The sequence below is a fragment of the Pteropus alecto genome, unplaced genomic scaffold (genome assembly GCF_000325575.1).
Source record: "Pteropus alecto unplaced genomic scaffold, ASM32557v1 scaffold433, whole genome shotgun sequence".
NCBI lineage: Eukaryota > Metazoa > Chordata > Mammalia > Chiroptera > Pteropodidae > Pteropus > Pteropus alecto.
In genome coordinates, this window is record NW_006433953.1 from 343,145 (window position 1) to 368,846 (window position 25,702).

The 25,702-nt window shown below is 48.0% G+C and overlaps 2 protein-coding genes, 1 long non-coding RNA gene and 1 pseudogene across 4 annotated transcripts; 3 read left to right on the top strand and 1 right to left on the bottom strand.

Annotated features, from left to right (window-relative positions):
* The first annotated feature begins 2,541 nt into the window (after nt 1–2,541).
* Nucleotides 2,542–7,810, top strand: ZC3H10 (zinc finger CCCH-type containing 10). Of its 2 annotated transcripts, none has more exons than XM_015586984.2 (3): nt 2,542–2,606; nt 3,397–3,460; nt 4,872–7,810. In XM_015586984.2, exon 3 carries the CDS (start codon nt 4,927–4,929, stop codon nt 6,232–6,234), a length of 1,308 nt encoding a protein of 435 aa, XP_015442470.1. In that variant the 5' UTR covers nt 2,542–2,606; nt 3,397–3,460; nt 4,872–4,926; the 3' UTR covers nt 6,235–7,810. The 2 variants fall into 2 exon arrangements, with proteins under 2 accessions (XP_015442470.1, XP_024900452.1); XM_025044684.1 differs by lacking the exon at nt 2,542–2,606 and adding an exon at nt 2,620–2,936.
* Nucleotides 7,811–8,619: 809 nt separating this feature from the next.
* On the top strand, nt 8,620–8,735 carry LOC112477439 (annotated as a pseudogene).
* A 697-nt stretch (nt 8,736–9,432) lies between these two features.
* LOC112477412 lies at nt 9,433–11,753 on the bottom strand. The gene is made up of 2 exons (XR_003045448.1): nt 11,661–11,753; nt 9,433–10,077 (listed from the first exon to the last, which is right to left on the bottom strand). It is a non-coding gene; the product is annotated as an uncharacterized LOC112477412 (long non-coding RNA).
* Nucleotides 11,753–24,596, top strand: ESYT1 (extended synaptotagmin 1). The gene is made up of 31 exons (XM_006908885.2): nt 11,753–12,256; nt 13,910–13,951; nt 14,141–14,275; nt 14,395–14,468; nt 14,591–14,663; nt 14,824–14,913; nt 15,067–15,122; nt 15,539–15,662; nt 15,751–15,927; nt 16,040–16,122; nt 16,403–16,451; nt 16,586–16,672; nt 16,773–16,865; nt 17,097–17,168; nt 17,332–17,418; nt 18,103–18,252; nt 18,585–18,740; nt 18,858–19,034; nt 19,203–19,285; nt 19,413–19,461; nt 19,571–19,660; nt 19,796–19,891; nt 20,204–20,275; nt 20,367–20,453; nt 22,272–22,412; nt 22,512–22,666; nt 22,773–22,871; nt 22,955–23,086; nt 23,165–23,270; nt 23,480–23,529; nt 23,731–24,596. The coding sequence occupies exons 1-31, from the start codon at nt 11,867–11,869 to the stop codon at nt 23,768–23,770; spliced, it is 3,315 nt and encodes a 1,104-aa protein (XP_006908947.1). The 5' UTR covers nt 11,753–11,866; the 3' UTR covers nt 23,771–24,596.
* The last annotated feature ends 1,106 nt before the right edge of the window (nt 24,597–25,702 follow it).

Here is a 25,702-nt window from a genome sequence, read left to right on the forward strand (position 1 = left end):
TTTCAAAAACCTCGTTTTAACAGAATTGAAGGGTGACATGTTATTGCAAATGCTGTAAAGGGAAACCACAGAGGAGGGATTATAATCAAAAACTTTACAGCATCAAAGGTGAAGTCTATGGTTAAGAATTCTTTTCCATCCCTCATAACTCGTTAACTATAGCCAAATCTTTGGATATCTGTATACCAGGTACTTCTGACCTGTCTATACCCTGGCAAATTACCTTAACACGAAATAACATTCTTGCCCTAGAGAAGACAGCAGATCTTGCCCCTCACCATTAGTTTGATTTTTACCTCCAAGTTTAGAGAATTACTGAAGTATTTTCTGAACAAGATGCATTGTGGCCATGAATCTAGTGACATTCTACCTCAGGCATAGTTGGCTAGGAAAGACCATAGTTGGCTAGGAAAAAGTTTAAGTGACAGGTTATTTTTGTAGTGTGACAGCTTTCCTGACTCTCCAACTTTACAGCCTCCCACATTCTGGAACCTTAGGACCTTTGGAGGTTCCGAGATCGATTCTCCCTGCAGCAATTTAGTTTAGCAAATAAGGCAAGCAAGTAAAACAAATTAGAAACTTTTGTACACTCTGCACTTATTCATAATAAAATGGAGGGTGTCTCCGGGAAACTGCAACTCCCATGAAGCAATGAGAGGGAAGGCGGAAGTCGTTATCCTTTCCTCGTCTGCACTTTTAGGTCCCATATAGGAAATAGGTGCTCGCGCTTAAATAATACAGTGTCCTTATAAAACTGGAGACGAAGAATTTTGTAACTCACATCCAAAACACTTCCAAGAGATCTAAGTCGCCAGATACCTGCGGGGGCCGGAAGCTATTGTCACACCCCTTGTGCAGCCCCGCCCCTGGGGAGGTAGGGCGAGGCAGCGGAAGTGACGACACTAAGCGCTCTCTTAAATGGCCGTAGGCGGGCACTTATCCCTCTCTCGGCCTTAGCGCCATTTTCTTAGGTTGGTGTGCGGCCCTCGTGTGGGTTTCGCGTACAATCCATTAACATCTGGTTTCTGCACTTACCATCGTTACAGTAAACTAACTGTACCCTTTTTCTCTTTACTCGTAGAAACCTCCTCGCCATGAGAGCCAAGGTAAGCAGTTCCTGGCAGCTGAGGCTCACTGATGGAACTGATGATTGGGGGTGGAGACCCAAGCAAGGGAAGTCCGCCTTGGTTCCCAAACCGCTGCGTTCTCAGGGGGCCCTCAGAGCTAGTAGAAGAGGTAGGATAGTTTGGGGAGAAGCAGAGGAGGTAGTTGGGTAAGTGCTGTGCAAAAAGAGGGTGAGTAGAAGAGTGCACGCGATGTTCGATGTTTTCTTGGGTTGGGGGTGGGAGGCCAGATTATTGAGATTTCTGTGACTAAGCCCTCATACTTGGTCAGGAACCTACCTGTTACTAAAACTAATGACCTGTTTTTTTTATCGTTGCCTCTGGTTATGATTCAATCTCCAGTGGAGGAAGAAGCGAATGCGCAGGTATGTTGAGACTTTGCTGGCACGGGAAGAGGGAAGTGGAGCATGCCTTGGACAAAATTTGGAACATTTGGTTTAGAAATCTCAAAGAACTTTAGGTGAAAAACGTTTTCAGCATTGACTTGCTAGAGCCAGGTGTTTGACACAAGACAATAGAATGTAGTGCATGATCTTTTTACCACCCTGTGTGTTGTATGCACGTTTAAAATGAAAAAGACAGTTCAGGCTTGTGAGCAGGAAGTATATTCTCGTGTCTGCTTTTCAGGCTGAAGCGCAAAAGAAGAAAGATGAGGCAGAGGTCCAAGTAAACTTGCTAGCTTGTGCACCCGTGGAAGCCATAGCAGAAATAAGGAAAACCAGAGGCCAGGGACGCTGATACAAATTGTTGGACTGCATGCCTGCTGTCTAGAACTTCTCAGTGGATCTAGAACATCAGTCGCCATCTGATCGCTGCCACCGCCTTTTGAGAGACCTGCCTTGCTCGTACAAAAACAACAGTTCCTTATGGTCCTTTGCTCTGGACCTGTGACATTCTGGACTAGTTCTGTTCTCAGTTGTGGCTGAATGTAACGTGTACAATAAATGACCTCACGCTGTCTTAGCTGAAGAGAAAAATCTGTCTGTTTTGTGGTTATTATGGTTCCATTGGCTGGGGATTCTTTATCTGTACAGTCAGCCCTCTTACTACCTGGTACTGTAAAGTTTGTCAAGCTACACAGGAAACTGCGGGGCAGCGGAAAAGTGGGGTGGACCCTGTCCCTAGGTGGACCTAGCCAACATCTGGATTTGAGTATAGGTAGCCCATTCTGAAAAGTATGTAGTGGACGCCGAAGGACAAGGTGGTTCGTGGGCAGCTTAGGGGGAAATGATGTTTCCGCCCTAGCTTCCCTATCTAGACCTAACATTGCTAAATTCCTTTTGGGGCCCCCTTACTGTGCGGTTGGATCAGGTTGCCATAGTGACGCGCAAAGCTTGCTGGGAACTTCCTGCAGTTACCCTAGCAAGTACTTTGCGCACCATAGAGTATAGTTCCGGGTCTGGTAGCTAGAACAGGGTAGCTGCTCTTTGTCGAAGCTAGAGGACCGGCAGGCGGCAGCAGCAACTACGGCGGCGGCGGCAGGTGAGGGAGGCGGGAGACTTAGGTGGAGGCCGCGCCCGGAGGGGAGGAGTCGAGGCTGGCCCAGCGGCTGGGCTCTGCCGGGCTACACAAGGCCCCCCAGGATCGAGCTGGCTCTTACGCCCCAGGGCTGAGCCCGTTTTCTGACTGACCCCGCTTCGCGAGCAAACGACTGCTCCGTGACGTCACAGCCCTGCCCATCCCCTCAGCTTGGTGTCACCTGGAGTCCCTCTCTCTGCTTCACTTCGTGCTCCCTTAGTGTCCTAGTCACCCGGCGCACGCCATGGCCGAACTCTGGTGGCACTTCACAGAACCTGCCAAACTACATTTCCTGTGAGAAACTCCTAGGACTTTCTTCGCAAACTCTCGGGCTTTGCGAAGCGTCATAATCAGCGCCCAAGACTAATATGCCGTCCGACTGCACTGTCAGTCGCTGCCCTTGCAAGACTTCCCATTCGGAGTTCCTAACCCCAACCCTAGGCCAGGGTCTGAACCCCACATCCTCCTTCATCTTGAGGCAGGGCTCCCCCTCACCCTTTGTTCACTCAGGGCTGCTTTTTCGACCCATTCTCCTAGGTTTTCCAAATTAGTTCGATCCCTTAAACTTTTACCGGCAATTTCTCCCTTTGACAGGTGAATTTCAGTTGGAACCCTGAGGAAATCTTGATGTGCTCAGAGCTCTTGCCATTTTGTCAGACTTCTTTCTTGTAAAAATTACCCCGTCGTCTTCTATTCTTACCCTTTCTCCCACCCAAGTCTCTCTCTCTCTCTCTCTCTTTTTTTCTCTATTCAGAACCCAGCAGTGATGTGGAGGTGGAGACCCACAGGAGCCCCGGACTTCACCTGAGCTACCTCAGGTATTGAACAATCCTGGGGGAGTTGTATGGGAGGAGTATCATGTCTGATTATCTGCATCTATTGGAATTTGCAACGTGGGTCAGGCATAGATAGATGGCATTTATTTTTCATCAGGTCCTTTCCCTTTTATTATAAGAGTTGGTATATTTTACCACTCTTTTCCTAGATTGGGACTTACCTCCCTTTGGAGGAAGAGGACCCCTCTTCTTTTACAGAGTCTCTTGTAACTCTGGCCTCTGGTTGGTTTATTTTAGAGAAATGTGAAGGCAAAGTCAAGGCAATGGGGTGAATGGTTGAGGGGACATCAAGGCCAGAGAAATTGGGAAGATTCTCTTATACTCAAGGAGAAACAATATGAAGTTTTCCTATTTGGACAGCAGGGGGAGCCTAAACACTACCTAGGAAAGGCTTAGGAGGTCAGACACGTGGTGGCGGGGACTCCCACTCTTGGGGGTGGGGGGGTGAGGGGAGGGCTAGAACCAGGGCAGTGGACTGACATTCCAGAGCGCTCTTGGGAAAGATGAGACTTAAAAAGCTTTTATAGAGTCTATAAATAAAGAGGATCTTTATGGGGTGAGGAATGGTGTGGTTTGATGTCAGTGGTATCTTCCCATGGAGGGTTAGGAGGTGATAAAATGGGCAAAATAAGGTCACTTGTTCTTGTGAAATTAACTCCTTCCTCCCACCTTGATCTTGCCACAAATGGTTTTGTTTTTTGGGAGTCTATAAGTGGAGATTTCAGCTGTAGAACTCTTCCCTTGAAATAGAGGGGAGGGGGCTAACCACACTAGGGTTGATAGTGGTGGTGAGCTGGGAGAAAATATTAAAAGACGGGTTTAGGGACTGCCCGCAAGCTGGTGAAACACGTCTCTTCACTTAGGATTTCCTGGAGTCTAGAGCTGTATTATTTCACAGAACTCTCACCTGAAATCCCATGGAAAAGGGATTAAGGGAAGTTTTGTCACCAATATCCTATTATTCACAGCCCTAGTAGCTCATCAGCATATCTTTGCCACAATTCCCAGTCTCCTCATAGTCTTTTCAGGCACCTATAGCAGTTTTTAATTTCGCTTTCACAACTTTAATAAGGTCAGTTTAGAAAGGAACATAAAATCCAGTACTATTCTCTCCCTGCCCCCTCCTTGGCCTGTCATTAGTGTAATGAAATGGCTTCACCCGAGCTCCCTCTCTTCTCCTTTAGCCAGGCAAGTGTGAATCATTCTGCCCCAGACCAGGTGCACAAGGGCCTGGGTGGGACTTCTGACAAGCCAGCCAGTCTAGGCAGAATTCTCATCCCTTGGATTCCCCATCTCCAAAGCGTTGCCCCTCTGGCCTTTCTCTTGCTGGGCTGCCTACGCTACAGTCAGGAAGAGTGTAGCCTCTGTTTAACACAGTTCTCCTCTTTCCTAGTGGTCACCAAGGGTGGCAAGAAAAGGAAGAAAGCCCTGAGTTGGGGGGTACCAGGATGCCTGACCGGGACAGCTATGCCAACGGCACTGTGAGCAGCGGTGGAGGCTCTGGAAGCGGTGGCAGCGAGGAAGCCAGTGGGACAGGGGCAGGCAGTGGCGGGACCAGCTCAGATGCCATCTGTAGAGATTTCCTGAGGAATGTGTGCAAGCGAGGCAAGCGTTGCCGCTATCGCCATCCAGACATAAGTGAGGTGTCCAACTTGGGGGTGAGCAAAAATGAATTCATCTTCTGCCATGACTTCCAGAACAAGGAGTGTAGTCGCCCAAACTGCCGATTCATCCATGGCTCTAAAGAAGATGAAGATGGCTATAAGAAGACAGGAGAGCTTCCCCCTCGGCTGAGGCAGAAAGTGGCAGCAGGCTTGGGCCTTTCTCCAGCTGATCTACCAAATGGCAAGGAGGAGGTCCCTATCTGCCGGGACTTTCTCAAGGGCGACTGCCAGAGAGGAGCCAAGTGCAAGTTCCGTCATCTACAGCGGGATTTTGAGTTTGATGCTCGGGGTGGAGGAGGCACTGGTGGTGGGGGCTCAACAGGCCCAGTCCCCCCAGGACGACGTCATGATCTCTATGATATTTATGACCTCCCTGACAGGGGCTTTGAGGACCATGAGCCAGGCCCCAAGCGCCGGAGAGGTGGATGCTGCCCCCCAGATGGTCCCCATTTTGAATCGTATGATTATAGCCTGGCTCTACCCAGAGGGGTGGAGTGCAGACTGCTAGAGGAGGAGAATGCCATGCTCAGGAAGCGGGTAGAGGAGCTAAAGAAGCAGGTCAGCAACCTTCTGGCCACAAATGAGGTACTCCTGGAACAAAATGCCCAATTCCGAAATCAGGCCAAGGTCATGACCCTGAGCTCCACGGCACCAGCAACTGAGCAGACTCTGGCCCCCACCGTGGGCACTGTTGCCACTTTTAACCATGGCATTGCCCAGACTCACACTACTCTCAGCAGCCAGGCTTTACAGCCTCGCCCTGTGTCTCAGCAAGAACTGGTGGCCCCCGCCGGAGCTCCAGCTGCTCCTCCAACTAACGCTGCACCTCCTGCTGCTCCACCACCCCCACCCCCACACTTGAACCCAGAGATCACGCCACTGTCAGCTGCTCTGGCTCAAACAATTGCCCAGGGAATGGCACCCCCACCTGTCTCCATGGCTCCTGTGGCTGTATCTGTGGCTCCTGTGGCCCCTGTGGCTGTATCAATGGCCCAACCCTTGGCAGGAATCACAATGAGCCACACCACCACTCCCATGGTGACTTACCCTATTGCTTCCCAGAGCATGCGTATTACAGCCATGCCGCACTGATGGGGCCAATGGACACTCCCCTGGTATAGTCTCCCAGGGCTGGGGTTGAGGGGCCCTAACCTACCCACTCACCTAGCCCTCCCAGGCCCTGTCTGAAGGGCTTATTCAAGAACTAGGACAAGAAACTACAAGGAGTTTGCTTCTGAGAAGGGGTTGGGTTTTCTCTCACCTCCCTTTTATGAGGGTCCTCTTGTCCATTTTCCTTCAAGTCTCACTGAGGGGGCTTGCATAGGAGTGCAGACTGAAGCCAGCAGAGAGGAAGGAATGACTGAGGGGCTGTATGTCTCCTAATGGGAAGTTGGGGACATGCTTGGTCTTGTCCTTTCTTCTGCACAGCACAGGTTCCAGCACTGGCTTTGGAAGAAAAAAATACCCTGCCCAGAAGGAAAGCCAAGAAAGATTGGGAAGTGGGTGGCCAGGAGAGAGGCCTGATAGGAGCCTTCAAACATTTTGGGATCTAGTTGAGTTGGACAATACAGGAACTGCTCCTGGGCCCATGGGTAGGCAGGGACCATAGTACTTCAGCCCAAAGACTAGGGGAGCATTCATGACCTTGATTTGGCGTGGAAATTCATAGGGCAGGGCCCATCACTTTCCAAAGAAATAAAAAACAATTCTTTTTAACAAATGGAGGCAGTGAAAACTTGCTTAGATATCCTGTGTGGAAGATGGGAGCAGTAAATAGATGTTATGTCAAAATGGGATAGATAAAGACCCCACACTCGCAGAGCTTGGATAAAGTTGGACAGAGGTTAGTGAAGAAGGGTAGGAACCCAGAATAAGACCAAATGGGGCTCTGGGGAAGGCATTTTGTTGGGTAAAAGCACTGGAGTCACCTAGTCTAGATTAAAAATAGTCCCATCTGTTCTGGTTTCTATCTGCATGTACTATTCCTAGGTTGCCTTAGTAACCAGGGCTCCAAGGGTCATTTAGTGGGGCAGGTACTAAGGAGGGTGGATGTGCTGGGAAATGGGAATGGGATATGTATTGACATCCTTCCCTTATTCAAACAAAGCAGGGCAGGTGGCAGTTACTGAGTTATTGATGGCAGTTAATATCCCTCCTACCCAATCCCTTCCTCAGTTACAAATGCCTTAAACCTTCAAGGCTTGGAAGATGCTGGGAAAAGGAGAGTTCTGGGAACACAATTCTCAGGGTTCATCCTTTTTTTTCCCCTCTGCTTCCACACAGGACCACAGAGGTTTTAAATCCAATTAAGAGGCAACAAGCCCGAGTGCCCCAATAGCCAAACCTCAGTTTCTCCTCAGCTCATGGCTGATATAGGGGAAACAACTCAGGTGTCTAGTGGAACAGTGGATTTGGGGGTAGAGAAAGTGATCCTGGGTTGTTTTCCCCAATATATCTCCTGCTGTCTTGTTTGGTTGATCATTCAGGTTACACCTGGGGTTGAGATGGTGGGCTAGGTCAAGGCCAGTCAAAAAAAAAAGGATCTAAAGACTAAAAATGGGCAAATTCTGAAATATTGTTTGTGGATTTTGGAAACCACACATTGATAAGCTAAATGTTGATTTTCTGGCACAATTCTGGATTAAAAAAGATGGTTTATGATTAGAGACAATTGTGATCGTAGCTGCCAACATGAATTTGTCCCAGCAAAATAATGACACTTTTTTTTTTTTTGCCAAGTATCTTTAAAGAGTTAGAAACTACAAATTATATGTCCTTTATTAACATACTCCAGCTAAAGACCACCAGGAATACATCATTTGTTGAGCAAGTTGAGTTTAATGCTCATTGCAATGATAGAGGGTGCCATAGGGAACCGTGGTGTGTCTCAGCAAGAGGGTGTTAGGAGTTACAGGACTTGGACTTTGGTTAACTGATTTGGGGGAAGGCTTAAAGAAGTGGAGCTTAACTCTGGATTGAGTGCTGTCAGGAAAGCAGGGATAATTCTATGATTGGGTATCTTTATCTTAAGTAGAAAAAGGGTAGACTAGAGCGAAGTGAAGCTGTAATTGGCAATGAAGCACCAGTCAGTCACTAGCTGGGCAAGGGGGATGTTGCTATTTTGTGATTTGCAACTGACCTTGTTTTGTACTTAAACAAAATTGTGAAGTGGTCTTGTTTTTTGCCTCACTTCATCACAGTCACTAAGTACCCTTGTCCTATGTTGGTGTTTTATAAGATCGTGGCCAAAAGGAGAGCACCATTTCCTACCTGTAAGCCTAGGTCAGCCCCTAACAACTCCAAAGCCTAGCTCTGTCAGACCAGTTCTCAGATGTCAGGAGCTGCTTTCTTCTTTTTCATCCAAGTCATTACAGATAAAAGAATTATGGGGACATGGTTCCATAGTGTAGCGGTTAGCGTGTCTGCTTTACACGCAGCAGGTCCTGGGTTCACACCGCAGTGGAGCCATGGTCCATGATCTATGGCCATGCCACCCTGAACAAGCCTGATGTCTGATCTCAGAAACTAAGCAGGATTGGGCCTGGTTAGTACTTGGATGGGAGACCACCTCGGAAGACCAGGTGCTGTAGGCATAAATAAATAACTTTAAAAAATAATAATTATGGGTCAGATCGTTTGGTGGAATCCAAACTGAACATTTATGCCTAGTAAACGTTGATTAGTGCATTCATATTAGAGAAATCTCTAATGATATACCCAAGGCCTATGTTTTATTAAAAAAAAAACTTCTATAAAAATATAAACAGCTGTTATCAACAGTAACACTAATACTGAAAGTGTCTGTAACTTGGATTGACTAATTTAAACCAAGGGGTCAAAACGGATCAATTTGGATTGACCATTCCCCTAAAAATTTGCTTGAGCCTGTCTGAGGAACAAATGCAGAGATCTACATTAGCAATAATTCACATAAGAACATGGGACCTCCGATGGCTACAACAAATTAAAACCTTAGTCTTTTTGTCAATTTATAAATATTGAGAGCCTGCTATGTTCTAGGCACCTTTCTAGGAGCTCCATAAGGGTAACAGAACCAGAGTCATGCATTGTAAATATAGCAGTTCTTCCATGTCTGTCTGAGTGGAGCCACTTCTAAAGTATTGTGTGTCGTCCTAAATGTAATTTTTAAAGAGAGTCATTGACAAACCAGTGGGGTAGCTGAAAGAAATTGACAAGACTGAGGGGAAAACCCCATATATGTCTTTGAATATCTGAAGGGCTGCCTAATGGAGAAAAGGTCTTGTCTTGCTGTATAGGAAATAAACAGAGTTCTAGAATAATAGCTAACATTTATTGAACAAGGTACTTTGTGCTATGCACTTTACATGCAATATCTCATTGACACAATGGGTATTATCATACCTGTTTGTAGAGGAGAAAGCACCTTAAAGAGTAATCAGCTCAGAGTTCCACAACTAGTAAGGAATAGAGCCAGGAATCTATTCAGGCAGTCTGACTCCAGACTTGGCATAAGAAGGTTCTAATGATAGAGTCAGCCAACAATGGGACCACTACTTTGCTGTAACTTGCTGGGAATAATACAGATGAAATCTCCAATCTTGCCCATTCTACCTTGGAGAGTGGGCTGGGGCCAGATTACCACAACCAACCCTCTGCCTCCCCTAGGAGGCCATTGTAGTTTACATACAAATGCAGGTTGCAAATCCAGGAAGTGTTGGTACTCTCAGACACTTCTAACAAATAGCCATCCTTTTTCCTGTCACCCATTTACTGCTTATCACCACCAGGTGGCACCAGGCAGCAAAACTGTTAGTGAGCTGGGACCCATCCTGTTTACTAGTTCTGGTGCATTGCAGCTGCTGATTGTGTGGCTCCTGAGCCCCGGCTGAGAAGAGACCTTCCTGAGGATGAGCTTTTTGTGCTCCATATACCATCTTCAGAGGGTGTGGTGATCTAGATGGAGTGAGAAAGGGGAGAAGTTTGGAAAGGGACCACCATACGTCACCCTCTCTATCTCCCAGCGAAAGGGACAGCTTCCCCCTAATCCAGTGCTTGGCAAATTTCAGTTTACAGAGAGGTTTCCCTCCAAGGAGGCTCATCTGTTTTTCTGCTATAGTTCTGCTTCATCAGTTGGCGAGCAAGATTGCTCATACTTCCTCCAAACTCCTTGAGCTCCTTTTCTACCTGCTCACCTCTGCGACTATGGAGGACATAGGAGGCAGATAGAAAATTGTTCCTTATACCATTCTGCAAACTGAATGAAGCAGTCTAAATATTGTTAGCCTCAGGAAAGTAGAGAAAAGGAAGTAAGAAAATTTAAGTTTAAGGGAGGAAGGCTGGGCAGGGATAGATTTTAAGCAGCTTTGATGAAACACAGCCTGATGAAATCTTTGCCTCGCAGAGCCAGATAAAATTATCAGCTGTAGATACAGTCTCTCCCCAATGATCAACCCTAGTTCCCCTGCTGCATCAAACAATAACGCAAGCCCCTCAAATACTTCACTAAGAGGTAATCATCTTAATATATATGTTAAAAATCTAAAAAAAGAAAAGGTAATCATGACCAACTCCTCCTGGGCTTCCAGTTAGTCTAGTAGTTCTAAGTCCCTGGAGAACACTCCACCTCTAAGTTCAGTTAACAAGTAAATGGTCATCATCAATGTACCCTGCACTTTTCCCTCTCTAAACTTGTACAATACAATGTATAACTGCATTAATTCTACATCTGACTGTATCCCAAACCTTCTAGCTCTGGCAAATGAGAAATGGAATCGTCTTGTTACTCTTGGTTTCTCATTGTAGTGTCCTTGCAGTCATTGGGGGCACAAAATTCTTGGAAAATTTAATCATTTCTGCTGCAGCTGAGCCTCTCTCACCCACTCTTTGGAGCTGATTTAGTTTTAATCTGCCCTCTATGATATAATGTACTAACTCTTGGAGATTTCTCAAAAGAAAGCCTCACTTCCTATTCATTTAGCTCCCCCACCCCCTAAACTCTTTTCTCAGATTCTCTAATTTTCTCTAGCATCTGTCATTACACTGCAGACAGGGAAGAGGACTGGGGACAGGATAGGCAGGGTCGGTTACAGAACACTTTCATTCCAAATAGGGTAATTTCCTTTCCTTTTGTAAGGACAGCCAGGGAAAAAATGGAAGGAATGTGCTTAAAATATGAAAACTAGGGAAAGCTGACAAATGCACATGTTGGAATCTCAGACCAAATCCTGCCAAACCGAATGGAGTGAAAGGGGATCCTGACCTTCCACAACCCAACTTCACATCTCTAGCTCCTTCTAAAACCCAGTAATTGGAAGTGCGGCTATGAGTGTCGTCATACCACAGGCACTCCAGTCCCACGTGGGGAGGTCCTCGTCCCGCCTCTCCTCTTTAAATGGTAACCACATCGCCTTCTCTTTCTGGCCAATCCAATGCCGCTCCTTAGCCTCTTTTCTCCTCCCCCACCCCATCACAGACCGCCCATTTTGGCACTCTGGTCCAATCAGGGAGGTCCTGCCTCCCCGGAGCCTTTCCCTTACCCGCGGGAGGTGGGCGGGATTTCGGCCTTTTGACTCCACCTTGGTTTCTGCGGCGCCGACCAATCCAACCTTCAGAAAGAAAGGGTGTGGCTTGAAGTCCCCTCCCCATTTGGGGGTTTACGGTTTGCTGCGGGGTAGCCACTCTTAATACTAGGCAACCTCGAAGCGGGTCTCTGGGCTAGACCGGTCTTCCGAGACGTGGCACCATGGAGCCTTCCCCTGGAGACGACTCCAGCCCCAGTTCTGTCGACCAGCCCTCTGCTCCTTCCAGCCCCCCTGGCCAGCCTCCCACTGCTCACACAAAGCCGGACCTGAGTTCTGGGAACCAACCTGCAGGTCCAGGCGCTGCGGGTGAGGCCCTGGCGGTGCTGACTTCGTTCGGACGGCGGTTGTTGGTGCTGGTGCCGGTGTACTTGGCCGGAGCAATAGGACTCAGTGTGGGTTTCGTGCTCTTCGGCCTCGCCCTCTACCTGGGCTGGCGCCGGGTCCGCGACAAGAAAGAACGGAGCCTTCGAGTAGCGCGGCAGCTGCTGGATGACGAGGAGCGCCTCACAGCGAAAACACTTTATATGAGCCAGCGAGAGCTACCTGCCTGGGTGAGCGACCACCCTCAATCCTCAGTGCAGCATAGCCCCCTTCTAGCCTCAGTTCTAGGGCTCTCCATCCTTGTCCCTAAAATTGTCAGCTCCCTACTTTAGTACAATGGGCCCCGCCCAGACTTTCCCCTCTCGCCCCACTAGCCTCTTGTCTCTTGGGACCGACCATCTATCCATCCCCTTCCCCGCTCCCTGCCTTTCCGCACACGCAGATCCTTCCACAGAATAAGGGCTTCTTCCTCTTCCTCTAAAGCAGTACTAATTCTGCCGTGGCTCTCCCTCCTGCTAGCCAAGCTCTTTTTTGCTTTTGATGCCACTCTCGCCTTTGCTGCTCCTGGGCATCCGCGTTTCTGCAGCTGCTCAGAGGGTTCCCTTGTCTCTCCTGTCCTCCTCAAGACTCCCCCGCCCCTATTCAAGGCCATAAGATTCTTCTCCCTTTTCCCGCTCTTATCTCTGGGGACATGCTGGGACCCAGCCTCGGGAGCGCAGCACAGCCCAGCTCCAGCACCTGGCCAGACCTTCCGGCCCTCGCCGCCTTCCAGCCTTAGGCATCCGGGCCGCAGTGCAGGCAGGCGGCTGCTGGATGAAGGGCGGAGGTGCCGGGGCGGTGTGCGTGTAGGGGTGGGGGGAGCAGTTGAAGCGGGGGGAGGGAGCGCGACTGCTGCAGTGCCCGCTGCCCACACTCTACCTCCTCTGGCCGGCCCCACCCTTTTCCGGACTGTGGGCTGCGCTTACTTGGTTGAGGCCGAGATTCTTATCTCTACACTCCTTTCCTTAGGTGGGGGGCCGGATGCCTTCTCTCAGGCCTTGCAGAGACACAGCCCGTTACCCAGTCCCTTCCTGCTCCTCCCTACCTGCTCCTCCCAGCAGAGGTGCCTGTCTAGGGGGACAATGGCAGCAGAGAAGAACCAAAGTGGACACTAGGCAGACACAGCTATGCTACCTAGGCCTAAGAATGGAGAGGGGAAAAGGGTAGAAATAGTCTCAAGGGAATTGTAGCCCAGGCAGCAACTATCTTTGTTCTTCTTACTCCTCAACATGGAAACTAATCCTTCAGAAGCAACTAACCTTTCTCTTCCCCCAGTACAAAGCACAAGTGTCCTTCTTTCCCGTAAAAGGAGTCACACAAGTAGAAAGAAAAAACACAGGCCAGGGCCTAAATAATTCTTTTGGTCCATTCCTGACTTAAGGAGCTGCTTCCCTCTTCACCTTCCTGGTATAGAAGCCCCAGTCAGAGGAGAGGGGGAAAGGCTCCAAAAGGGAACCAAGCTTTCTCCAATCCCAGAATTTCCTCCTTAAACTCTGACTTGGCAGGACCTCCCCCTCCAGAAAGAATGTGTCCTTCTCCTCCCGCCTCCTCTCTGCCCCAGCAGCTGTCATTTCACATCCCTAAGCTATCCAACAAAGCAACTTAATGTGGCCTACACCCTGTCAGCTCTCCTTGTCAGAGAGACCTCAGTGCCCCCAAACCTTGTGGAGGAATGAAACTTCAGGACATCGCAGCCCCTCCCCACAATCCCTGGTTGTGAGGAAGCCCTGTCACACTTAGGTTTTCTTTTCTCTGTGGGTATCCCAACCCCCACCCCAGCATCTTCATAGGAAACCACAGGCAGGAGGGTGTGCTCATTACTATCTCTGTCTCCTCACCCCCAGGTCAGCTTCCCAGACGTGGAAAAGGCTGAGTGGCTAAATAAGGTGAGGGTTGTCTTGATTTTATTTTTCATGGGTAGGAGAATGGGGTTTGCTCCTCTCTCCAGACTCTTGCCACACACTTCAAATCTTGGCCCCAGCCTAGTCCCCAGTGCTTTCTGTGGGAGGATTCTGAAGGACTTGACTTTAGAGGGAGGATTGGGCTCTCCTATGACCCGCTCTCTTTCCTCCCAGATTGTGGCCCAGGTCTGGCCCTTCCTGGGCCAGTATATGGAGAAACTTTTGGCTGAAACTGTGGCCCCTGCTGTTCGAGGATCTAACCCCCATCTGCAAACATTTACATTTACACGAGTGGAACTAGGTGAAAAGGTATGTGTCTAAAAGGGAAAGTAAGAGAGAGGAGGAGATGGGACAGGGAAGGTGGGTGACCCTGGGGGCTGAAGTACTCCTCGCTTTCCCTTCCTTCTCAAGAATTCATCTCTTTCCAGCCATTGCGCATCCTAGGAGTCAAAGTTCACCCTGGTCAGAACAAAGAACAGATCCTGCTGGACTTGAACATCAGGTAACACCACTCACCACTCTTCCCACTTTGCCCTCAACAAGATCTTGGCCACTCAGACTACTTCACTCCCCCTACCCCCAGTTCAGCCTAGTACTAACTCTCTTTGTTCTGTTCCTCACCAGCTATGTAGGTGATATACAGATTGATGTGGAAGTGAAGAAATATTTCTGCAAAGCAGGAGTCAAGGGCATGCAGGTGGGGCAGATGTCAGGAGGGCCCCATAAAGGAGACTTTGCCCTAAATTTCCTCAGATATGGGCAAGTGGGAGGTTGCAAAAACCAAGGATGGCAAAGTCTGGGGAGAAAAAGAAGGCCTTTTCTGAGGAAAGGCTTTGGATCTTCTCTTCTTGTCCCAGCTACATGGTGTCTTGCGGGTGATTCTTGAGCCACTCATTGGAGATCTTCCTATCGTGGGGGCTGTGTCGATGTTCTTTATTCGACGCCCGGTAAGACAAAATGTTGAGGGGATTGAGTGAGGGTGCCCAGCTATGGGGAATGGGGGAGGGAACTGATAAGAAGGCTGAATTCTGGGAACTATTCGATGGATGTGACCATACTACCATATGCTCTGTCCCAATTCCCCTGCTCTTTCCTTCCAGACCCTAGATATCAACTGGACAGGGATGACCAACCTGCTGGATATCCCAGGACTCAGGTATCAAGGATTTACTGAGCACCTACTGAGTGTTCCAGATTGGCTTGGGGGTTTAAGGGTTACAAAGTAGTAAAAAATGCAGTGGTGCCTTCTAGGAGGCTTGACCCCAGTTGGGGAGATAACACAAATATCCCTGAAAAATACCGTGCTGTGATTTTTCTTCTCTGGGTTGGAGTGGGCATTTTGATGGAGAATGAAGAGGGCTGCAGACTGCTCAGCAGGGGCAAAAAGAGAAGAGCTGGGATGGCAGTGAAGGGACAGAGCAGTAGGTGACAATTAGGGTAGAAGAGTAGCATAAAAGGATTTTCAAGGACTTCCTTCTAGCTTTAGTTTCTTGGTTGTGGAAAACATAGTTGGAGTCAGGGGATATTGCAAGTTGGGGCCACCCTCACCTTCTTTTCTACTCCTCCATTCAGCTCACTCTCTGACACTATGATCATGGACTCCATCGCTGCCTTCCTTGTGTTGCCCAACCGATTATTGGTGCCCCTTGTGCCTGATCTTCACGATGTGGCCCAGCTGCGTTCCCCTCTTCCCAGGGTATGGCCTCTCTCCCATTAAATAGATCTTTCTTTCAGAAACCCTGTGCAGGACCCTTAATTTCTCACTATCTGATTCCTACCCTCAGGGCATTATTAGGATTCACCTGCTAGCTGCTCGAGGGCTAAGCTCCAAGGACAAATATGTGAAGGGCCTGATTGAGGGCAAGTCAGACCCCTACGCACTTGTGCGAGTAGGCACTCAGACATTCTGCAGTCGTGTCATCAACGAGGAACTCAACCCTCAGTGGGGAGAGACTTATGAGGTGGGAGAGCTGAGGAGTGGGGCTGTGTGAAATGGGGAGGCCTCGGGAGGTTGTGAGAGAAGATGCTGATTAGATGCAGTTCATGAGAGCTTTATCCTTCTGTGCTCTTCAGGTGATAGTACATGAGGTCCCAGGTCAGGAGATTGAGGTGGAAGTGTTTGACAAGGATCCAGATAAAGACGACTTTCTTGGCAGGTGAGACTCTACCTGTGTTAGGATTCTAAAACCCCAGTGCTACCAAGGGCACGAAGGTAATTATAATCCTTTTCTAGGCCTGGGAATTGTGTATCATTTTCCTTTCTCACTTCTCCACCATGCACGAAGTCATGCGCGCATGCACACGCACGCATGCATGCACGCACACATAAATACCTCCTGAATATAAGGAGAAGGGAGTCTGAGATCTGCCAGTTATTTCTGGGTGGTGAAGGGAGGACCAATGATACGCTACTAATTATTCCCTCTCAACTTCCAGAATGAAGATGGATGTAGGGAAGGTATTGCAGGCTGGAGTACTAGATGATGTAAGTTGAGAGAAGAGGAAGGTGGAGGGTGGTCCTGTTCATTTAGCAGACAATAAGTTGCTACATTGGCAGGAAAGAGGTTAGGTTGCTGTCTGATCTCTACTACACTTCATTCTTTTCTACTTTTTCTTCAGTGGTTCCCTCTACAAGGTGGGCAAGGCCAAGTGCACTTAAAGCTAGAATGGCTGTCACTATTGCCAGATGCAGAAAAACTAGAGCAGGTAAGCAACATGGGAAGCAGGAAGCTGGCAGGGGGGAAATAGGTATCTGGAAGTATAGGGGACTGCAGGGACCAAGATCTGACCATTGCCATCCCTTCAGGTTCTACAGTGGAATCGAGGAGTCTCCTCTCGACCAGAGCCCCCATCAGCTGCTATCTTAGTTGTCTATTTGGACCGGGCCCAGGATCTTCCTGTGAGTGTGGCTTCTGAGGGTGGGTGAACAGGGAGCCTTGGGTGCAGCATTCACACAACCTCTCTTGCCCCTGCCTGCTTTGCTCCAGAAGCAGCAACATCTAACACAAGGGTTCCAACAAGGGGATCAGAGCCACCTCGGGGAAAAGATTCTGATGAGAGCCCACCTTCCTTCACTGAAACAAAAACTAAAACACCCATAATAGTGACTTCTGAATTCTACATCCTACAGCTAAAGAAGGGGAACAAGGAACCCAACCCAATGGTACAACTGTCAATTCAGGATGTGACCCGGGAAAGCAAGGTAAGGGCCAGGATGTCACTGTGGGAAATGTCATGTGTGGGAGGCTGGGGGAAAGGAAGACTGTTCTTGGGATGAAGTCTCCCTTTTGGAAAGCCAATAAAGCGCTTTCTGGAGAAACAGGAGTGGTACTGTGGCATGTACCCTTAATCCTGTACATCTCCAGGCTGTCTATAGCAACAATTGTCCAGTGTGGGAGGAGGCCTTCCGGTTCTTCCTGCAAGACCCTCAAAGCCAAGAGCTCGATGTACAGGTGAGACGATCACTTATTTGCCCCCTCCTAAACACCCTATTCTGTCTTCCCCGATGGGTACCATTTCCTCTCTCCTTGTTCTCCATCGATCTCTGTTTTCAACCCATCTACCCAGACTCTACTTCCTCTACTCTCTCTGCTGTTCCTCACCTATCTAGAATCATTGTTTTATAATTGAGAATAATACACTTAAAATGAGTGACTATGGTATGTAAATTATGCCTTAATAAAATTATTTTTTAAAAAAGAAGATATTGAGTACCTATTAAGCACCTAGCATTTTAAAGGTCATAGAAAAAGCATGAAACAGTATCTGCTTTCATGAAGCTTACTAGCTAGTTTCATAGACAAGATACACATATACAAAACCATCCAAGAACAATTAAATATTAATTAGCATGAGTAAAATACCTGTAAGTATAGTGCTAAGGATGGCCAGAGAAAGGTATGGAGTTTGGAGTAACTAGAGATTTTGTGAGAGAAGTAGGATGGTAATGGGAACAGAATGAGCACAGGCGAAGGGACCATGAGGTGGGCAAAGGACTGTAAAAAGATGGCCCAGAGTGGAGCAAAAGGTCTGTGATTGGCACAGAGAGAATGAAGCTAGAGCCATGTTATAATTTCTCCAGGATGCCTCCTTTCTCCCTAATCTCTTTACCACATCTCCTCTTCTTGTGCCTATAGGTGAAGGATGACTCTAGGGCCCTGACTTTAGGGGCACTGACCCTGCCTCTGGCTCGCCTGCTGACTGCCCCTGAACTCACCCTGGACCAGTGGTTCCAGCTCAGCAGCTCTGGCCCAAACTCCAGGCTCTACATGAAACTGGTTATGAGGGTATGGACATGGAGAAGGTGCTAAGGGTGTGGAAGGGCCTTGTAGATTCCTTGGTATTAAGAGTAAGGAAGGGGACTCCTCTAAGATTAAATGAGCTAGTATATGTGAAGTACCTAGCAAGCACACAAAAAACGTTTGTAGATCTAACTGGGGAAAGAAATGGTATACAAGTAAGATGAATGTGGAGGGAACCCTGCAGAGATGAGCCCAGCCAAGGCAGGGACCTGGTTTCCCCATCAAAGCCCTTGCTCTGCCCCCCTCAACTCCCACATACCTGCCTGCTGGTGGCTAGCTGCACTTCTTTGAGTTGACAATCACATTCTCCTTCCCAGATCTTGTTCTTGGATTCGTCAGAAGTGCGCTTCCCTGCTGTGCCTGGTACTTCTGATGCTTGGGACCTAGACAATGAGAGTCCCCAGACAGGCAGCAGTGTGGATGCCCCACCTCGACCCAGTCACACTACTCCTGACAGTGTCTTTGGAACTGAGGTGAGTGTATAGCTGGAAAGGACTGGCGTCTGTTTGCCCACCCTAAGTGTGCAAAGGGTTCTGACAGCTTTCTCTCTCTTTGATGCCATCTGGTGCCCCTACCTGCCTCTCTTGCAGAATGTGCTTCGGATCCATGTATTAGAGGCCCAGGACCTGATTGCCAAAGACCGTTTCTTGGGGGGACTGGTGAAGGGCAAGTCGGACCCCTATGTCAAACTAAAGCTGGCAGGGCGAAGCTTCCGGAGCCATGTCGTTCGGGAAGATCTCAATCCCCGCTGGAACGAAGTTTTTGAGGTCAGAATTGAGTGGCTAGGACTCCTCCCAGTTCTGCCCCATTCTTCCCCTTAGCTCTGAAAGTGGTCCAAAAAAGCTCTGGGGTTCATTTAATTGGATGGGGGTTTCCAGTCGTTTGGAAAAGAAAAGGAGAAACTCCCCAATATCTGCACTATTTTCTCACACTAGGTCATCGTCACATCAATTCCAGGCCAAGAGTTAGAGGCTGAGGTGTTTGACAAAGACCTGGACAAGGATGACTTTCTGGGCAGGTGAAGAGAGTGGGAGTCCAGTGGGGGAAACAGGCTGGGCCTCTGTAGGCCTTAGAAGTGTGGCCTCAGGGAGACAGAAACTTGGCTCTGACCATCGACCTCTTGTCTTAATCTTTCTCCTCTACAGGTGTAAAGTGAGTCTCACTGCAGTCCTAAACAGTGGTTTCCTTGATGAGGTGAGCATGGAAATAAAATGAACAATCCTTCCCAATCTTGACCCAAGTTTCATTCTCATAGTTCCTCTGTCCCCACAACCCCAAGTCTTAACCCTGCCTGCTACCACAGTGGCTGACCCTGGAGGATGTCCCATCTGGCCGCCTACACTTGCGTCTGGAGCGTCTGACCCCCCGTCCGACTGCTGCTGAGCTAGAGGAGGTGAGGAAAGCTACAGGAGGAAGGAAGGGACCCCAAATGGGTCAAGATGAACACTTCTCTATCAGCTTTCAAGGCATATGTCAGGCCCCAGGATATTAGTCACTACTCCTCAAACACCTGTGTGTCCTTCCCCAGGTGCTGCAGGTAAACAGTTTGATCCAGACTCAGAAGAGTGCAGAACTGGCTGCGGCCCTACTATCCGTCTATCTGGAGCGGGCTGAGGACCTGCCGGTGAGATCTGCTCCCTACACCCCATAGCTCCCTGGCCCTTCTTCTACCTCCCTCAGGTTTGGATGCTCCTGATATATTTGGATTCGTAAATTCCAAATTCTTCTCTTTCCCAGGGAGGTGCTAGGGTGGGAAGAATTGTCTGTCCAAGGAGGGAAGTGGCTGTTAAGTGATAATGAGGACATGGCTGCTGGCCGTGGATATAATTTGTGACAAGAGGCGGGGATATGCCTAATTTGGTCCAAATTTAAGACAATTTTAATATTTACATTAAATACTAAATATTCAATATTTAACATAATATTCTTTTTCTAGCTCCGAAAAGGTACCAAGCCTCCCAGCCCTTATGCTATTATCACTGTAGGAGATACTTCTCATAAAACTAAGGTATGAGGAAATGCTGCAGGGCTAAGAACGGGAGGGATAAGAGTAGAGAAGAGAACATCAACCACTGATCATCACCTCTCATCTCCACCAGACTGTTTCCCAAACTTCAGCGCCCATCTGGGACGAGAGTGCCTCCTTTCTCATCAGGAAACCAAACACTGAGAGTCTGGAGTTACAGGTACTATAGTCGTTCTACAAACATTTTGCAGATTCCCATCATGGGCCAGGCACTGAACCAGGCAAAGGGTATTTATATATAAAAATATCTAGTTCTCATCTTTATGGAGCTCACACTCATTTGGGGGGAAATATAACCAGAAAACCTCCAGACTGATAACTGCTGGGATAAAGGGCACTATGGGGAAAAAAGAGAGGTTCTAACTCAGAATAAGGGAAAAGGTGGAGGTATTAAGAAAAATGTCCTTAAATGACGTCTGAGCTTATGGGTAAATAGGCTCTGGCCAAGAAAAGAAGAGGAAGAAAACTCTTCAGGCTGAGAAAAGAATGGAGGAGAAAAAAGGCAAATTATAGATTAGAGAGGCAGGCAGGAACAAGATCACAGGAGCTGTTGAATATTATGCTAAGAATTTGGATTTTATCCTTAAGGCATTAGGAAACATTTGAAAGAATGAGAAGTGACATATCCAGATTTACACTTTAGGAAGATCATGCTGAGAGCAGGGCAAAGAATGGACAACACTGGAGGCAGGTAGATCAGTTAAGAGACTATTAAAGTAACTGAAGCAAAAAATGACAAAGGCCGGATGGTATCTGGTGGTTATTTTGACATAGATTGGGAGGAGGAACAAAGAAAAGCCTAGATGCTAACTCCTGGGTTTTTAGCATGGGGTGGCTAGACAGATAGAAATGCCATTGCCAACATAGACAATGCACGAAACAGGAATTTTTGAATTTGAGATCTCTGAGGGACAACCAAGGGAGATAGCCATCTAGAAGGTAGATATATGGCCCATTATCGTGTTCCTCCCTTTCCCTTTTCTTTGAGCATCATGAGCAAGAAACAGGCAGCAACTGTAGTCATGAGTGTGAATGAGATCTATTAGGGCATATGTAGAGTGAAAAGAAGACAAAGCATGGCCATGCTAGGCACTGTAACAATGAAAGGGCAGATGGAGGAAGAAGAGCCCTTTAAGGGCCTGAAGTAGCCAGGACAGTGGGATCCCACCAGGAAAGTGGGTTATAGATGCCAAAAGAAAAGTATTTCAAAAGACAGGAAGTAGCCAAATATTGCTGAGAGGTAAAATTAGATGATTGAAAACTATTTGTTGACATTGACTAGGAGGTCACTGATTATTGCAGCAACTTCAGTGGCATAAACAGAGTAGAAACTAGATTTCAATGGCTTAAAGGATGAATAAAAAGTGAAAAGGTATGAGAGGTAGGAAGAGGAGAGGTGGAAGGTAATATAGGTAGGAATGCAGACTTTCTCTTCTTATGGAGGAGCAACGAATACCTTCTAAAGTCGACAGACCAATAAGTAGAGAATTACATGACTAGAAACCAATAGGATTTAAAATAATGTAACTATTAACAACACTAGCAGAGGTAGAGATGTAACTGAGCTCAGTTCCTCATCCTGCATAGCAAGGAATCAATGGATACTAACATTGGTAAATTTTGAAATAGAGATATAGGCATATTAGAATTGTTAGAACAAAGGAAACAGGGTTTAAAGGTTGTTACATTTGGAGTATGGAAGTGAGGGTAGGCTGGGCAAAAAACAATTACTTTAATTTTAATACTGTTCGTTTCTCCTCTCTATGCAGATATTACTGGTATAATTCCTAAAGCTTAGGAAGTAAAAATAGTATGGTGTGCTCTGGTTAAGAAAGGAAGGGGAGCAGCGGGACCGGCAACTGTTACCAGGGCTTCCCTGCCCTTCACAAAGGGGGGCTCTCTCACCAAAACCACCAAGAGTCCAGGAACACCAGGATTAAATCCTTTATCTCATGATCACGGTCCTGTTATTCCACAGGTTCGGGGTGAGGGGACTGGCACATTGGGCTCACTCTCCCTGTCCCTCTCTGAGCTCCTCGTGGCTGACCAGCTCTGCTTGGACCGCTGGTTTACACTCAACAATGGTCAAGGGCAGGTGCTACTGAGAGCACAGCTGGGGGTGAGTGCCAGGACATGGTGGGCAGGAGGGAGGGCAGACAGGAACAGAGGGCCATGTCTTCAGAGCAAGGGAGCAGAGCTTACAGTTTTCTTGTCCTAGATCTTGGTGTCCCAGCACTCAGGAGTGGAAGCTCATAGCCACAGCCATAGCTACAGCTCCTCATCTCTGAATGAAGAACTAGAGGTTTGGGTGGGGCTCCCTCACACCACCTCCTCAGCCCCAGAGCTCCGGCAGCGCCTAACACATGATGACAGGTAAAGGGCTGAGACGGAAAGATGGGATGCAGTCAGAAATAAAAAGGATGAGCTACGGGTTCCCTATGTATTACCTTCTCCTAGACCTATCTCTATCTCTCCACAGTCCCCTTGAGGCTCCAGCTGGGCCTCTGGGCCAGGTAAAACTAACTATTTGGTACTACAGTGAAGAGCGAAAGTTGGTCAGCATCATTCACAGTTGCCGGTGAGACCCTATCCATCCGATCCCCCAGGTTCTCTCCATCGCTCCCCTTGGGTTGCCTTATCACCTACATCCTCTTGTTGCAGGGCCCTTCGACAGAATGGACGGGATCTTCCTGACCCCTATGTGTCACTATTGCTACTGCCAGACAAGAACCGAGGCACCAAGAGGAAGACCTCACAGAAGAAGAGGACTCTAAATCCTGAATTCAATGAACGGTCAGTCAGTGGGCATTCAGGTGGAGAGATGGTAGGCTTGGGAAGGACGCCTGCCTCTAACACCCGGTCCTTCCCCAGGTTTGAGTGGGAACTGCCCCTGGATGAGGCCCTCAGGCGAAAGCTAGATATCTCTGTGAAGTCTAGTTCCTCCTTCATGTCAAGAGAGCGTGAGCTGCTGGGGAAGGTAAGAGGGTGAGGATGGGCAGGGCAAAGGTGAGAGTTAGAAGCTTCTGGTATCAAGGCTGTAGTCCCTGAGGAAGCATCCCAGGTGACATGACTTTGTAAATGACCCAATCACCTCTGCACTGGTTTGGGACCAGGAATGTGTGATGATGGGATGTGGTCTGTGGAGATATCAAAATAATATCTTGCCTCAACCATCCTCCAACACAGGTGCAGTTGGACCTCACTGAGATAGACCTTTCCCAAGGTGCAGCCCAGTGGTAAGTATCTGGGCTGGACAAGCCGGGGATGGGCCTGGATATTAAGTAGGAGAAACCCCAATCATAGGAAGAGAAAAAAGATTGCAAACTGACCTGGGAACTATTGATTCTTTGAAGTATAAAAGCCCTTGGAATGTGTCTTATTTATAAGAAGACACAAGAGTCAATTCCTACCTGAGTGTTCTCTGCTTGTTCCCATAGGTATGACCTTATAGATGACAAGGACAAAGGCAGCTCCTAGGAGCTGAGGATTATCAATCTGACTGTTGTCTCCTTGCCTCGCCTCATGCTGTATCATCGCCTCAATGTGATGAGCCAAAAGCTGGGACCTAAAGGCAGAGCCTTTGCCCCTCAGCTCTCTCACCTCCCAGGCCCATGCTAGGGCCTTTGCCTGACCAAAGAGGAGGACCCTATGTCACCCTTTCTTTACTGCACGACCTTTATCCTCCTGGGTTCCTGGGGCGGGGACCTGAGCTGGCTCTTTCTTGCTCTGCCTGCACATTCTCCTTTCCTCCTAACTCCTCAGGGCCTTCTCTGTGCCTGGCCACTGGCAGCACTAGCAGTGGCATTAGCTTATGCCAAATATACTTTTGGAAAGATCTTTTTTCATAATCAGATGGTCATTTCCTTTCCTACCATAAACAGTCAGGGACGGTAAGCACATGGGTGGGAAAGTGGATAGGCTAACCACTCAAGCTCTGAGCCTCTCAGACCATTGCATGTAGCGAATGTATAGCAGCCCAGGCCCTGGTATCCAGTTCTGTCCTCAGTTTCTTCAAGCCTGTCTTGAAAATTATATCTGTTATGATGACTGGGGACAGCCAGTCTCCTGATTCACTCTGGAAAATGGGAACACTTGGATTCTATCCAAGCCTTCAAGTAGCAGATATCAGTCTTGGGGCCTCTAGCTGGTGCTGTGAAGAGGGCCTTGGAAGACTCAGGACAGTGGGGGCAATCTTTCGTCCAGGTGCCTAGGCTGTTAACTCACTGACTAGAACTGAACCTCTTCGTTTTGTACCAACTCTGCCTATCCACTGTAACTTACATTAAACATTATACTCAAACCAGTTGTGGCTCTTTTCCTCAAAGACAGAGAATACAGCTTACCCATCAGATATTTATTGCATGTCAAAAGCCTTTATTCAATTCACAAGTCATGTTGGTTTACTTAGTGGTCAGAACCTACTGTGGTTGCAGCCACCAAGAATGTTGGTTCCACTGAGGATGGTCCAGGGACCTGTGTGAAGTAGCTGCTGCAGAGTTTCTGGTGAGATTCATTCCCAGTCATGGTGATGAAGTCTGTAACCCACTCAACTTGTCTGCTGACCATTATCACCTCTTGAGCTTTCCAAGGAAAAGATTCCCAAACCCAGTAAACCTGGAAGCTCTGCGCCTCAGTACAGGCTCACAGAGTATCTCCGTGGTATGTTTAGACATAACCAAAAAGGCTTCAGGCCCACCCCATGGGCTCCTAAATAAGTTTTTTTGTACCCATTCAGATCTGCTCACCTTGAACTCTGCTCCTTTCTGGACCCTTCCAGGAATGCAAACTATAGAAGCTGTGCTCCATCTGTTCTACCAACCACACGAAAGGAGAGTGAGATAAGCGGGACTCTATCATGTTCTCTAGAAGAGTATAAACCTTAGGATGCTGTCTACAGGGAGGAGAAGAAAGGCTCAGGGGAAAAAACTAAACTCAGCTCCACAAATTATTGTCAAAATTCACCTTATTAGGAAAAACTAAATTTAAACTCCATGCCATCTACTAACTTGGCTCCTATTTCCAACCCGCTCCCCCCCCCTCCCCGGCCCCCCGCCAATCACTCCTTTGTATTCATTGGTACTTCTATCATCTCTACTTGCTATCAATTTAAGAGTATCCCAAGCTTTGGCCATGAGCAGTTGCCCTCTCCCCAACCCGGAAATTAGTTGGAAAACCCCCCAAAACACAGGACAGAGAAACATTTCTAAGGACTCTTGTTTTATTATTTAGTACTTGGCATGTAGCCCAAGGCATGTTCTAGTTGGCTCAGCTAATACAACCAGGGATCTTGCAATGTGTGATTTTAAGAAACACTCTCCTGAATGAGTTCATCACTTCAACTAATCAACATTTCCAGAAAACCAGAGGACATGGCACAACTTCTCCCATTCCAGAAGGGTCCCTACTCTT

Excerpts from the sequence above, each read along its gene's own strand:
- ESYT1 (XM_006908885.2), top strand. The coding sequence starts at position 11,867 with ATGGAGCCTTCCCCTGGAGACGACTCCAGCCCCAGTTCTGTCGACCAG. Across the intron at positions 15,123-15,538 it reads CTGGATATCCCAGGACTCAG|CTCACTCTCTGACACTATGA; the intron begins GTATCAAGGATT and ends TCCTCCATTCAG. Across the intron at positions 19,661-19,795 it reads CTGCTGCTGAGCTAGAGGAG|GTGCTGCAGGTAAACAGTTT; the intron begins GTGAGGAAAGCT and ends GTCCTTCCCCAG.
- ZC3H10 (XM_015586984.2), top strand. The coding sequence starts at position 4,927 with ATGCCTGACCGGGACAGCTATGCCAACGGCACTGTGAGCAGCGGTGGA.